At 43.3% G+C, this 13,900-nt stretch overlaps 1 protein-coding gene across 1 annotated transcript; it reads right to left on the bottom strand.

Annotated features, from left to right (window-relative positions):
• Window positions 1–710: 710 nt before the first annotated feature.
• On the bottom strand, window positions 711–13,724 carry prodhb (proline dehydrogenase (oxidase) 1b). Its single transcript, XM_084025351.1, has 14 exons — window positions 13,304–13,724; window positions 11,839–12,047; window positions 9,361–9,395; window positions 9,123–9,272; window positions 8,728–8,792; window positions 8,534–8,650; window positions 8,323–8,396; window positions 7,759–7,840; window positions 6,760–6,852; window positions 6,166–6,312; window positions 5,348–5,523; window positions 3,200–3,298; window positions 3,001–3,089; window positions 711–1,854 (listed from the first exon to the last, which is right to left on the bottom strand). Exons 1-14 carry the CDS (start codon window positions 13,637–13,639, stop codon window positions 1,664–1,666), a joined length of 1,863 nt encoding a protein of 620 aa, XP_083881477.1. The 5' UTR covers window positions 13,640–13,724; the 3' UTR covers window positions 711–1,663.
• Between the last annotated feature and the right edge of the window lie 176 nt (window positions 13,725–13,900).

The following is a 13,900-nucleotide window of genomic DNA, read 5'->3' as shown; positions in this document are numbered from 1 at the left end:
AGAAATCCAAGGGCACGGCCCAACAAACGTTCCACACGGACACCAAAGAAATCGGTAACGTACGCCATCCTTCACATCACACAACACAATGTCAACATTCATCACGGAGAGTAAATCAGCCCCGGCTGACTCCATTACATGTGCTCTAAAGTATGGGGAGCATTGATGAGTTCTGAGCTGAGCCAATGCTTGTATTGACCAGCTCCGAACTTGTGTTGAATCTTTCAGACTGTAATGTGTCCTCTAAATCACCTTTGCAACTGTAGCTAACAAGGAAAACTCCAGTGCTCCTTTGGTGAATGTATGCCCAAAGGCCTCGTCTTACATCAAAAGTAAGACTTGATTCTTAATTAAACCGATAGAATACGGCTGCGGTGACAGCTCTGTGACGCCTCGCCTCACTAAAACTTAACAGCCACTAAAGTTTCTTCTGAGTAATGATTAATGCATCCAATTTCTGTGATCTGTATCGAGCCCGGCATCATGGGTAATTAAATGATGGTCTACAGAGCACTGACTGCTCTCATAAAAATGACAAGGCCGTAATTATCATGAAGCTCAGTTACCCTCTGACTCAAATACTAATTGTGTATCAATAACCGAGTGGAAGATGTCACGGAATTAAAACCCAAAACAACCCAAGCTGTGCGCATCGCTCACAGCTACGACGCTGCGGTCGATAACGCGCCCAAAAAAACCACACATGAAGTAGACTTCGGCTTTTCATCAAGTGCATTTTACAGGTCCTCAAAGAGAGACATGTAGAAACAACACATTATTTACATCGTCAAAGATTAAAAACTGCAGGTTTAATCCATCAATGTGCAATAAGACCAAAAGGCAAGCCCCCAACGTATTATTTCTTTGCATATTATCTTGTGCCATGAAAAAAATAAAAGAAGCTGCCAGACGTGCAGGCGTCTGTATTAAAAATGAGATTTGCTCGGTGAAGACTGTATGTTCTCTCGTAACGCCTCAGTGGCCAAGAATATGGCTTCCTGCGGTAAATACAATAACAAAAACTGCACACTTAAAAGGAGCCGTCTATACTTCCTTATTCACTCACAAACATAATTTTCAAAACAAGCACCCTCAGAAATGGCATGTAGACCTACAGTACAGAGAAGCCTCCTGGGGGGGCTTGGAAGTCCTAATATAGGAGGGGGATATTGATGTTTCCTTTACTACCATTTAAATCAACACTGTTTTTTTTTTTTATTATTGTTGTCCCTCTTCAAGATGAATAGGGTGATAAAAGAGACGCCCGTCCTGGTCTCATTGGCATTTGAGGGAGTCCTTTTGGAGCAGTAAAGATGCCCACTTGATGGATACCAGAGCTCTACAGACAACGGGAAGACAAGATGAGGAATGCTTATGGATGCGGAAGCAGATAAGGAAAAGAAATAGAAGGGGACAGGGGCAGTAGACAAAAGGAGAGGGGTGAAGGTGGACCATAATGGTGGGGAAAAACCACTGTGCACTGGAAAGAGAGTGGCATGCCAAAACAGTCCATCCGCCCAAAATCTCCAGGACGGGGGTGGAGCAGGAGATGTACGTCCAGGGAGAGACAGAGCAGACAGCCACAGCAGCAGCCGTCAAACTAGAGATGATAAAAAACGAAGAAAAAAAAACCTCCAGACACGTTGTCTCTTCTTCTGTGTTTTCAGTACACGGGTCTGTAGAGAAGCTCCCCAGAGGCAAGTCTGCGCTTCAGCTCCTTCCACAGCAGATCCCTCTCCTTCTGGGCACCCTTCATAAAGCCTCGGTTCTCCTGAGCTCTCCGAGACAGGTAGGGCATCACCTCGTTCACCGGCCCATAGGGGACGTACTTATAGACGGGGAAGCCTGCCTGGCCTGGGGTCGACGCGGTGGGACAAGCAAAAGAAAAAAAAGTGGAATGATATGAATGAAGATGGTACATTTGATATGTAGAATTAGATTAATTCTATATTTATGGACAATGTCTTCAGAGAGATTGTTAAAATGTGATTTTTGGATTTGACGAGTTACAAATTCAGTTGCTGTGTTTACAGCAAATGTGAAGCAAATTTGTGGCACAGTATAATTGCATATGATGGAAGGACGTGGACACTGTGGAACACAGCGTTTCAGTTTTAGGCGAACATAGTTATTTTTTTGACAAGCGGAGAGCACATCACCGATGGAGATCATCTCAATTGGCTTCCCTCGCTGAATGATTGCCACCATCCTTCTAATCAGGCCGGTTTTGCAGCATTTGCAGAGGCGCCCTCAGTTTGCTGCACTTGCATTAGAAGAGCTGCCGCTGTCTGCCAGTCAGGCTCTCATGCTGTGACTGTTTTGAAACGGGCTTAGTCAATGAATAAAATGTCCTTTCAACTAATCCAAAATTAATGGCAAAAAAAAAATCCCAACATAAGATAAAGCAAAGTCATGAAAATAACATACTGAGTCACAGCACGTCTGAAAACAATCATGGAAACTGAATAAGGCACCTTTTAAGAGTAAAACTTGGGTTGTAAGTAAAAGTAGCTCTCCAGTCTGCTTTATTTCATAAAAAAAAAAATTAAAAAAAACTTTATTGTTTCAAGATTCAAAGACACAGCCCTGGCCTGCTCTCTCCTTCAAGGAAACAGCAGAGAAACATGTGTGTCTGTTTACATCAATGCCACTTGAACTCGAGCCTCACACTGAGAGACAACTGCCTGCCGTCGCTGTGTCTGTCTTCGACTGACAAACAAAGGTAAGAGCCGAGAGAGCGCTTCCTGAAGACAGCTTGTCAATACCGAGGCATCTCACGTCATACGTCACATTGCCGGCTGCACACAGACTCTTACATGCTGAGTGGTCTGCAGGGTTTCTGTGTGCAGCTTAAGGGTCTTCAGAGACGGAGCTGAGCGCTATAGTGGACCGCAGCAGATGCAGATCCTGCAAAGGCTGACCTTAAACTGTCAAATCATCCTTTATGTAGGGCAGGAAGGATTGTGCTGAGTCATTGTTGTTTGTGTCTGTGTTTCTCACCCAGTGGAAAGCTGATCTGATCGCACATGCCCAGGAGTTGACCGAAGCACACCTTGTTCTCTGTGGGTGAGAGCCTCAGCTCGTTCATTCTGAGTGAGAGAGAGATAAAATAATAAGAATAATAATTTGGTTTGTACAGATGCAAAACTTTATTTAAAAAAAAGTGTATTATTCAACAGTCATATCATTAAAACTGTACCTCCTCAAGGTGTGTTTCACTGTGTCCTCATTATGGGAAGCCACCATTACGTTGGCATTTCTGTGGAGTGCGATCTCATCCAGCACATAGTCCAAACACCTTGCACAAATACAGACACACATGCCGACAATATAACTTAACTATTGCCTTTGATGTAATTGTGAATGCTTTGCATATTGTGGCTTACGTTGTTACACACTCATCCAAACTAATCATTCTTGTTAGCGAGTAAGATTTATCTCAATCTGAACCCATCTGTTCAGGGAGGGACCTCTGTGTTCTACTTTCCTGCCTTGTTAATATGCATGTGCCTTACCACCATCTGCATATTTTGAATCCCACCTCATGCTGCGCCGTAGCGAATCAGCTAAACTTTGCCTCGCTCACATATGTTGATGTTTTCCGCAAAATCCAATACTTGAGGGTAGCCTTTGCTCTCTTTGTGCAAAACATATTGATCTCCACAGGGTGATTTCTCTCACTTCACTTTAATTTTCCTGTAGGAATGTCAGGAAAGTGTTACAACACAGCAGCCCCTGGGGCTGGATCTGTTCTGTAACTTTCACTGGAACAACTCAACAGGGTGGAAGCTTGCTGACGCAAGATGTTAAACCCAGAATCTCCAATTGAAGGGCCACTTCCCTCAAAATGAACAGGATGTCCATTTGTGCCTAGAAGGTGGTCGGTTTTAATCCGTGAACCACATGGGGAAATCGGGGTGACACACCTAAAAACTGCAGTAGCAAAAAGGTATACGAGTAGACGGCTTCTCAGTGTGAATATGAAGACATGACAGCGTGGCGAAAACAGATCACACCTTGCACACCAATTTTAGCTGCTCTGTTTCCATAAAGTTTGGAAAAACCTACATGCAGGCTGAAACTTAACTGTGGTGTTCAGTCAGGAGAAGGTCCACTAGCCATAGACTTAGGCTAATAGTGATTAGCGTGTGTTGTCCCAGTATTGTAGTGATATGGACAGCCCACATTTCCCATCAGCCTGCCTAAAGACTAATGCTGGACGATAGAGTAGTTTTAGGTTCCAAAATGCAAAATGTTAGTGTGTATAATGCGTATTTGGTTTACGTTGGTAATTGTCGTTTTTGTGCTGATTTATAGTTTTGAGTGAGGTGGCTGTTACCTGTGGTTTTTGCTTTATAATAATAATAATAATTAAAAGAATAAACTTTATTCGTATAGCACCTTCCATACATGAAATGCAGCCCAAGGTGCTTTACAACAAGGAAATGACATGCACCAAGTGCTTCACATTAAAAAGACACAGAATGAACATAAAAAAGGAAGAAAGCTAACAATAAAATACATAAAATACATCTTCACATGAATAAGACCCACTTGATTAAACAATAAAAAGAGAGTAAGGATTAGAAATAGATAATAAGCAGTTTTAATTGGGTAAAAAGGACCAGGGTTTAGTGAAAAGCTAAAGTGAAGAGATATGTTTTTAGCTTGCTTTTAAAAATATTTAGGGAGCTGGCCTCCCTGATGTCTGACGGTAGTTTGTTCCACAGCTTTGGGGCATAACTGACAATCGCTGCATCCCCGGCTGTTTTTATAAACCTCTAACAGACCAGATGATCGCAGTGTTCTTGTTAGCCATGTAACTTGGTCCTAGCCCATTAAGTGTTTTGTATGTGAGTAGAAGTATCTTAAAATCAATTCTTAAAGTTACAGGAAGCCAGTGCAGAGCAGCTAAAACTGGAGTAATATGTTCTCTTCTCTAGTATCTCAGTGTTCTTTTTCGGTAGACCAGTAAAAAGTGCATTACAGTTATCAAGTCTGCTTGAGATAAAGGCATGAATCCGTTTTTCTGCATCTTTTTGATTTATGAATGGTCGTACTTTTGCTATATTTCTAAGGTGAACAAATGATATTTTGGTCACCTTGTTGATGTGAGACTGAAAGCTAAGATCAGAGTCAAGGATAACACCAAGACTTGTAACCTCTGATTTGGTGACAGAGCTCTGGTCCTGCAGCAATATAATAGATTGTGTGGCTATTGTACTGTATGTAGCAGTCTGCTGGCCAACTATGTAATGACCACTTCCGAATTATTCCAGCTGTTTTATATCTGCGCCTATCGGCCGAAACATCTGCAATCAGAAAGGAGAGGAACCTTGGCTCTTACCTGTGGTACATTACATTGGTCGACTCATAATCAGGGTTGATGGGGTCCTCATAACCAATGTTGTTGGCCCTCTCTCGCTCCTGATGCATGTAGGCCCCGCGCACCAGCTTGGCAGCAAAGTGCCAACCCTCACGCCGAGACAATTCTACGTCCATCGTTACGTTGTCGTAGGCCTCCTGCAGAGCAAGAGGGAATTCAAAATCAAGTCCTTCAAGTTTAGAGACACAATGTGCAATCATTTTAAATGCTGAGCTGATTAAGGGCCTTTTTTTATTGTTCCCAATAAGCAGAGAGCGTATATGGCTGCATGCGGCCACCTCGAGAGACCGCATTTTTTGTGCGGTCGCTTCAAGTTGAAAATCGTGCTGTTGACATTTGTTTTTCACTTAATTGATTTAAAAAATCACCATGGCAGCGTGAGCAAGAAAGCAGTGGTGTATCATTATGCACAGCAGCTAATTGTGACCCACAACAATCTACATAGTAATCAAACAGATAGTATGTGTTATCTGTTCAGCTGACTACATGGGGCGCCCATGTGTGTTTTTAGAATAATAATGAGGTTTAAACATTTCAAATGGTGTATTTGAAGAGAACAAAAAAAAAATTAAGCCTCCGAATTCCCCTCAACGTTATCCTCTTCTTGGCCGTGTCACTGTTTCATCCTCGACCCCAGCTGACTCGCAGTAATCTCTTTACACGTTGACATTTGGATTTACACGATTTGTCACAGCATGGCGCTCTTCCATCACACCAATTATAACGGTTGTGTCTGCACGCAGAAATATAATTCACTCTATCTATTATGTTTTTCCGACCTTGAGATAACATTGGTAGGTGTTGAAGATGACGGGCTTCTCTTTGTTGTGGCGCCTCTGCATCTCCAATGTGAGTCTGCTGATGGCCGGCTGCAAGTAGGTTTGCTCCGCATCAACCATCAAGCGAACGCCGTTCTCAACGGCATGCTGGGAAAAGAACAACAGTGGATGTATTTATTATAACATCACCTAACAGATTTGTGATGCTATAATTGCATGAAAATAGGGCCACAATCGTTTGCTAAATGAATGCGATTACTAAATGTCTGCCTGCACAATACAGTGTGGCTTTGAATACATGTAATCCCTTGTGATCGTGCTAGCGCTCACAATGAAGAGCCGCACTGCAGTGGCCTTGTTCATTATTGAACACAGCTCTGTTGTACAATACTGCTTTTACACAATAGCTACTGACACATCTGTGCACACTGCAAAAGATATATAACTGTATGTATCCTGTGTTCATAATCAGTCCACATCTGGTTCGATTCCAAGTGCTTGCCACTTGCAAATCAACATAAATATGCAATTGCTACCGAGAGTGTGTGTGTGTGTGTGTGTGTGTGTGTGTGTGTACAATCAATGTGAGTTAACCTCCACTAAGACGTCCATGCGCTGTAGCATCCTCTTCATTTGTGTCTCCTCCTCTGAAGTGAACTTCTCCAGCAGAGGCTCCAGCTCACCTAGCTGAGCAAACAACCCAGGAGAGTCAGCGTGCACCGCAAGATGCTAATGAACCACACAACACACAGCATGACATCTATATACGTGCTTCTTACTTCACCCAACTGTGAGCCCTTCAGCTGTCTTCAGTTCTTCTTCTTAAACAGAGCTGAATGACTTCACAATGGTTGTATCACCAAAAAATCTACAATGCCATGTTTGGGGACTGATAAGTAATAAATAGCTGCAATTGGTATATTTAAGCATATACTGTGTATAAGAAGTGGATGCAGTCATCAGAATGGCACCCATTGGTTTGTGAAGGAAGTGACCATATTTGGACTAAAGAGTAGCGACTTGTGTATCTGAGGAGCACAAGCAGCAGAGCAGCACCCTTACTGGATCTGGTGTGAAGCTGATCACAAAATCCATAATTCAGGGTCAACTTTACGGCTAAGTGTTAAAGTCATCTTCGTAGCTAGTTGCGGTGTGACAGGTGGCTCACAAGGTAGCCCTGCCCGAAAGTGTACCCTGCTTTATAGTCTGACTCTAAATGGACCATAATGTACTAAATGAACATCATCATGCTGTATTTAAGAAGACTTGAAACTAGAGATTGAGACCATGAACGCATGTTTACTGAGATAATACATTGAGGTAGAAGTAATGTCATTTTCTCATTGACTTCCATGCTATTAGACTCCTTTTGGCAACCAGAGGAGTCGCCCCCTGATGGCCAGCAGAGAGAATGCAAGTTAAAGGCACTTCAGCGATGCTTCAGTTTTCAGAACCAGAGATTGCTGCCTGGGTTTAAGGTGTTATGGCAAAGGGCACGTATTTAAACAATGCAATTACAACAAACTGTGCATCTCACTGTTAAAAGCTCCTGCCTGCTGTAGATTATGCACACATCATCATAATGCTACTGACCTCTACGTTTGGGACGACCAGCAGGTCCGATAGCGTTGTTCTGTCATCTATGAGGCTGTTCCAGTCAAGCATGTCAATGGTTCTGTCAAGGCAGAAGATAGAAACGTACTGTATTAGTGAGCGTAAGATATTACCATTAGCTTGGGATTTGTTTCTAAGTCACTCAAACTAAGTCTGTAAAGATGAAGTTGTGAAAACAAAATGTAATCAATGTAGGTTGTGTGACTTATTCACTCAATTTACAAAACAAGAAATGATACACTGTGCATGTACGGAAAAATAAACAATTAAGATGCATAAATCCCCAAATTATTATGATAAATTATGTATTTTGTTTTACATCTTGGGAAAATAGTGGTTATTGTGATTTAATGTGAGTAAATTATAGCAAGCGCTCGTGAAAAATTAGCAATGCAATGCCATGCAATAATACATATTTCATAGAATGCATTTTCCTCCAAATTGCCTCAAACAGTGCTACACACAGGGAATATACTTGAATTATGTTCAACAGCTATTCTAGTGATATTTCTTATGTATTTGGGTATGTGTGTTCATGCTTACCCTGAAGATTCCTCCTCCCTTCCAGTAAACCAGCCATACAAGTCTCCAGTTGCACCCAGTTGGGTCAGGAATTCCTAGATGGACAGAAAGATCTTAAGTACTCACAGGCACATAGATACCCTCATGTTGTGTATGAAATGGGAGTGATAAGGTCCACATGTATCACTATAATTAAAGTCCAGCAAGAGAAAAGTGGAGGAAAAGTGTCCACCTGCAGTTGTTTCAGCTCCAGCCTCTGCTCTAAGACCTCTCTGCCATCTTTCCCCTGCTGTGATGCCAGGAAGTTGAAAAACCGCCGCCATTTCACCAGGACCTCTGAGAACTGGAGCTTAAAAAAAAAAAAAAACCTGTCAGTCCACAACTATGAGTGAAGCTAGTGCGTTTTAATCACCACAAACTGCCTACCAGAAACTGAGGTCGTCCTAGGGCCGTCATTTTGATGGCAGAAAACCCGTCCATTGAACTCCCACCTGAAGGTCGAACATACTTTAAATAAATCAATTTTAAATAAATCCAATGGTGGAAAGACAAAAGTGTTAACATGATCGTAAATGCATGCTTGAAGTCTCAGTGAAACGGAAGAGAGAGCATCTTCAGTCTCTGCAGGTGACGCATCGATCACCGCCTATCCTGTTCAGGGTCGCGGCACGGATCGGGCCGATCCGAGCCGACATTTGGGGCGAAGGTGAAGACACTCGCAACCGGAGAGAAGCCACGCTAACACGGGGAGAACATACAAACCACACAGAAGGAACCTGAACTCGAAGCCAGGCCTATTACTGACTGAGCTACATACTTACCAGATGCTTTGATACATTTGATGAAGGTCTCCATATGCTGGTCACATTTGGCCTCATCGGCATAGAGATACGTGCGGGCTCCAGTCTCGCCCCCGCAACCCTCCCCGAACTGGTTCTGTGCTCCGTGTTTCTTCACTCCGTGGTCCTCCCCTAGGGGTGAAAACAAATCTCCAGGCTTATTACTTCTAATTACATCATATGTGGTGTCCCCAAATAAGAACCAAACAAGGCATCTTACCTTTGCTCTCTCTCTCTGCAGTGGGTAGAGATGAGCTAATTTGGAAGAAATACAAAAGGATAAAATAAGTTAATTTGCTCTGAATTTTCCTGCAGCATTGAATTAGTTTCATCATGCGTTATTTCGTTTGTTTGTTTGTTTAAATTAGGAACTCTTTTTATATGAACATTTTGGCCTCGTGGCGATGGCTTGCCAGAGGCTGACAGCATGTTTAGTGACCCTATATATGCTGAACAGTCCTGCTGTCAGCCTGCTGACCCTCCAGAGAGGGCAGTTTGTAGCATCACACCACACTTGACCTATTCCCCCCCCTTGTCAGAGGGAACTGGGGAGCTCATGTAAGCAAACGGATGACTGAACACACAGCGTGCTAGACATTAGGGACGTCGATTGGATTCTAAGCCGGGAAACTGAGGGCAGTTATCTTTTAACATGACTGTCCCCTGTTGTCGAGAACTGGATTGAATCGCCTCGAAATCCATTTGACATTGACCAAAACTGTATTGTCCTTACACACATTTTATTTAAACTCCACTTGTTAAGTACTGTTTTCTTTATGTTTAGTTTTCATTTAAAAAAGGTAGGCCAGTCAATGATTTTAATAACTGAATTCAATAATTGCTTTAGTCATACATCAAGGAAAAAAGTCCTCTCAAAAGTGAGGATTTTATGCTTTGTGTTTTATATAACTGTATAAAACTGTGGTTCCCAAACTTGTCAAATTCCATGATCTTCCGTGTCATAACTCTGCGGCCCCCAGTTTGAAAACCACAGGGATATAACATGTTGGATACAACTTTACTACAAGATGTCAACCTGGGCTCTGGGAACTTCTTATGGCCATTTTCCACTGGTGTCTGACCAGTGAAATTGTAAAATGTATTCAGATTTAATATATTTTGCAGCCCTGAAATATATAAATCAGTTGAGATCTTAAATATGCCATGACTTAAATTCTGTTACACTGCCAAAAATGTAAATTGTGCCAGCAGCCCTGATTATTGGTAATTGCTGGCCTGAAAGGGGATATTTTAATATAGCCTGATTATTGGTACAATTTCTTGTTTTTTGGCAGCTTCATTAGAAATATATATCAGCGTTCAGAGGCCTGCATTAATAAAATCCTAACTTTAAAATCAGGGGTACATATATTCAGTTTAGATGGCCGACGCCAGTGAAGCCTTGCATTGCAGGCATCACACTGTCAACATCAATACGCCTCCGTTCCTTATATCGTCTTTCTGTTGCAAGGAACTAATGTTGTTGTGATCTTGACACATCATTGGAGCGCCTGTCAAACCCTGCTGTCTGACATCAAGCTGGCTTAAAGTGCCTTGTCCTCCCGCTGTACCGTATTGAAGCTGTACGTTCACCAAACAAAAGCTTCCGAGGCTGACATTTCATTCTTCTTTTCAAGTTTCCAAGCAGACATCCCCAAGACAAAGTATATCAAAGCTAGGCGGAGTGATATCTTGTTTCTAGTGATATGGATTTAAAAAAAACAACAACATACACTGAGTTGAAATAGAAGAAAGGTGGGAAAGAATCACAGCAAGGGACTTGCCAGGAAGCTTTATCCCAATGTGATATTACACGGTAAAGCAACAACAGAGGGCATTCTGTCCGACACCAGCTGACATTGCAGTCGGCTGTCACTCTACTCAACAGATTTAAACACCCGATACTTAAACACACCGCCGAGCAGCCTTGTTTGTTCACTACGTCTGACCTTTACAATCCTTCAGACGCTGTGTGAGATAAAACGGAGTTTTAAATAAAGGCCAGCCCTTATGGGCTGTACTCATGCTAAGTAAAGCTGACAAGAACACTGCCTTTTTCACTCCAATGAAACGACTCCAAATAATATTCCCTTCACTTTTTTTTGTTATTCACTGATGTGACGTTGAAGCAATTCCTAAATGGGCCGAAAAGTCCGTCCTTTATTTTGGACTACGAGATGTCCTAATTAGTCATAATGCATGAACGCCCAGAGCCGCAGCTTAAGTAACACTGCTGCTGCGTCTGTCTAGAGAGACTGCTTGCATAAGGTCTGCACTGTCTTCCAAGTTAACATCAGCCCCCAGATCAAATAGCCTTGTGCTACGCATGTGACAGCATTCCTAACGAGGGAGAAATTTCTCTTCGGCCGGCCAATCCGCGACGAGGGGCCACGACTGAGCCAGCAAATCATGCTGTGAAGAGTGTTTACTTCCTGGTTTGTTTGGCGTATCAAAATAAAGCTTTTTTTTAATTTTTTTTAATTTCAAGTGAGTGGAAAATACTCTGCAAGGTGATGTACCTCATGTTGAGGTCGGGTTACTTCAGAGAATTAAAACAATGCAATATCTGTTCAGTTCTATGACAAATGTTGATCTTTATATTACTGAAATGACTGAATGTTTAATGATTCCTGTTTCTGTAATATCAAAAGTTGACGTCTATTCAAGTCTTGAAAAAATAATACCGCAACTTCCGTACTCCATCTCTTTCTGCTCGGCCTCCTCCTGGCTGATGTCTTCCTCCACGCTGTAGTCCAGGACAGAGCCCACGCCGAAGGCCTGATTCTTCTGGATCAGCGGCCTGATGGCCATGTGGTCCTCACCAGCGACAAACTGGCCGTAAAAGGTCATCTTCATGAACTGGTCGAAGGCTCTCTGGCCCAGGATCTTCTTACCCAGATCCATTATCTGAGCAGAATGGAAGAACTTATAACCAGACAGGTATATAATATGCCTATAATAAATAATGTGGTTTTTAGCTGATCCGGGGTTGAGGGGTCATTAAACGGGGGTCCCTGGGACCTCCCTCAGAAAGTTTTGAGCACCAGACACTTAGTTTCCTGCTTTCTGGTGACATTTTTATGCATCAATTTAAAGTGGAAATGTCTTTATGTAAAGCAAACGTGTGTAAAACAGTGTTCCGAGTTCATCACCAAACTGATCCAAGTTTACGAGTGACTTGAGACACTTGGAAGGAAGGAAGCATATTTTTTTTTACATTTGTATGTAGTACTATTATATTATCGGCGCTGAGTAGATGGGGAGGGCCCTGAATCAAATCCTGCTTAGGGCCCCATGAAGGCTTAAAATTGACCAGGATCAACTTACTGTGAGTGCGTCCTATATCATCCTCTCCCTAACGATTGCTCATCCTAATTTATTCCACGTCCCCAGAAAAGCCGTGTCTTGGGAGGTTTTCTGAGCAACAGGTTTTCCTGGCAGAGATTCAAATCATGTTCTTACCCCCAAGCTATCACCCGAAACAAGGACAAAGTAGGAAACATTGCAGCTCACTGAAAGTGAGAATGATGCTGGATTATATGACCACTGCTTTACATTTGTTTGCACGACTTGCCCTCAGGACCGCAGCCAAGCTCCCCACTGATTACATGGGGGTTGGGGGGGCATGACAAGTGTGGAAGGAATGCCCCATGCATCACAACATGGACTGAAAGGAACTGTCTTTCATGGAAGGACAGCGTGTCTTGTGGCCAATCGACTTATATGCAGTGTATTCACATTACCAGATGGACATCAACGTGATCAAATGATCAGACGCCGAGCCTGCGTGAGGCGGCATGCAGAGAGGTTGCATGCTTGGAAAAACCGGTTGTAACCCGAGATCAGGGTCGGCCTGAGGCATAAACAGTTCAGGTGTAAATGCTGTGCAGTTAAACGAAAGGCAAACTTTGGTTTTGTTTATTTTCAACACAATTTGAGACTTTTTAAGTCACAATAAGCCCTAAGTGGCCTATAGAATGTGATTATCTGCAGTGCTATGGGGGTATGGGTGATCCTGGAGACGCACCTTTCTGGCGTCTCGTGCCTTTTGTAGTTTTTGATGGCAACTCCCTTTCCCACACCTGTGCTGTGTGTAAAGTGTGGCGGGGTTTAAACCGTGGTCGTAAAGTTGCACAACAACAAATACACTTGGTGTGTGTTACCTCTGTATTCTTATCGACCAGGAAGTCGTAGGAGCAGAGCTTGAAGACCACCAAACTCCTGAGCAGCTCGAACGAGTCTTTGCTCCTGTAAGCCCCCCGCGTCTGCTCGAAGTCTACGGAGATCTCATTAGTGTCTCCGTCGCCCCCACCTCCTCTCCCCGGCTGTCCGCTAAACGCCGAGTCGCGTCGGGCGCCACCGCGGCCGCCGACATCGTCCCGCGGCTCCGTGTGGGTCGCCGAGGTCGACGACCGGAGTCTTCGGCTGAGGAGCAACCGTTTCAAGGGAATGCCCGCCCCTGTCCGTGTCAGGGCTGGCACGGTGTTGACACCAAACATGTGCCCGGAGAGAGGTGGACGTTAGCGGAGCGGTGAAGGTACGCAGAGCATCTGTCGCCGCTGCTAGCTGGCTGCTCAAGCTAGAGAGTAAACAAGATAGGCAGCCAGAACATGAGCATCAGTTGGTTGGTGGAAAAGCGCGTGACGCTTCACTTCCCAAACTTTATCCATCACACGCCCTACGCAGGTGCACACTATGCTCTTACAGCACATGGACGCTGTGGATTCACTATATAATATAATGTAATATAATATAATATA

This window comes from Eutrigla gurnardus (assembly GCF_963514095.1).
Source record: "Eutrigla gurnardus genome assembly, chromosome: 13".
Taxonomy (NCBI): domain Eukaryota; kingdom Metazoa; phylum Chordata; class Actinopteri; order Perciformes; family Triglidae; genus Eutrigla; species Eutrigla gurnardus.
The sequence above is the reverse complement of the archived record's forward strand: the minus strand, read 5'-3'. Positions and strand labels throughout refer to the sequence as shown.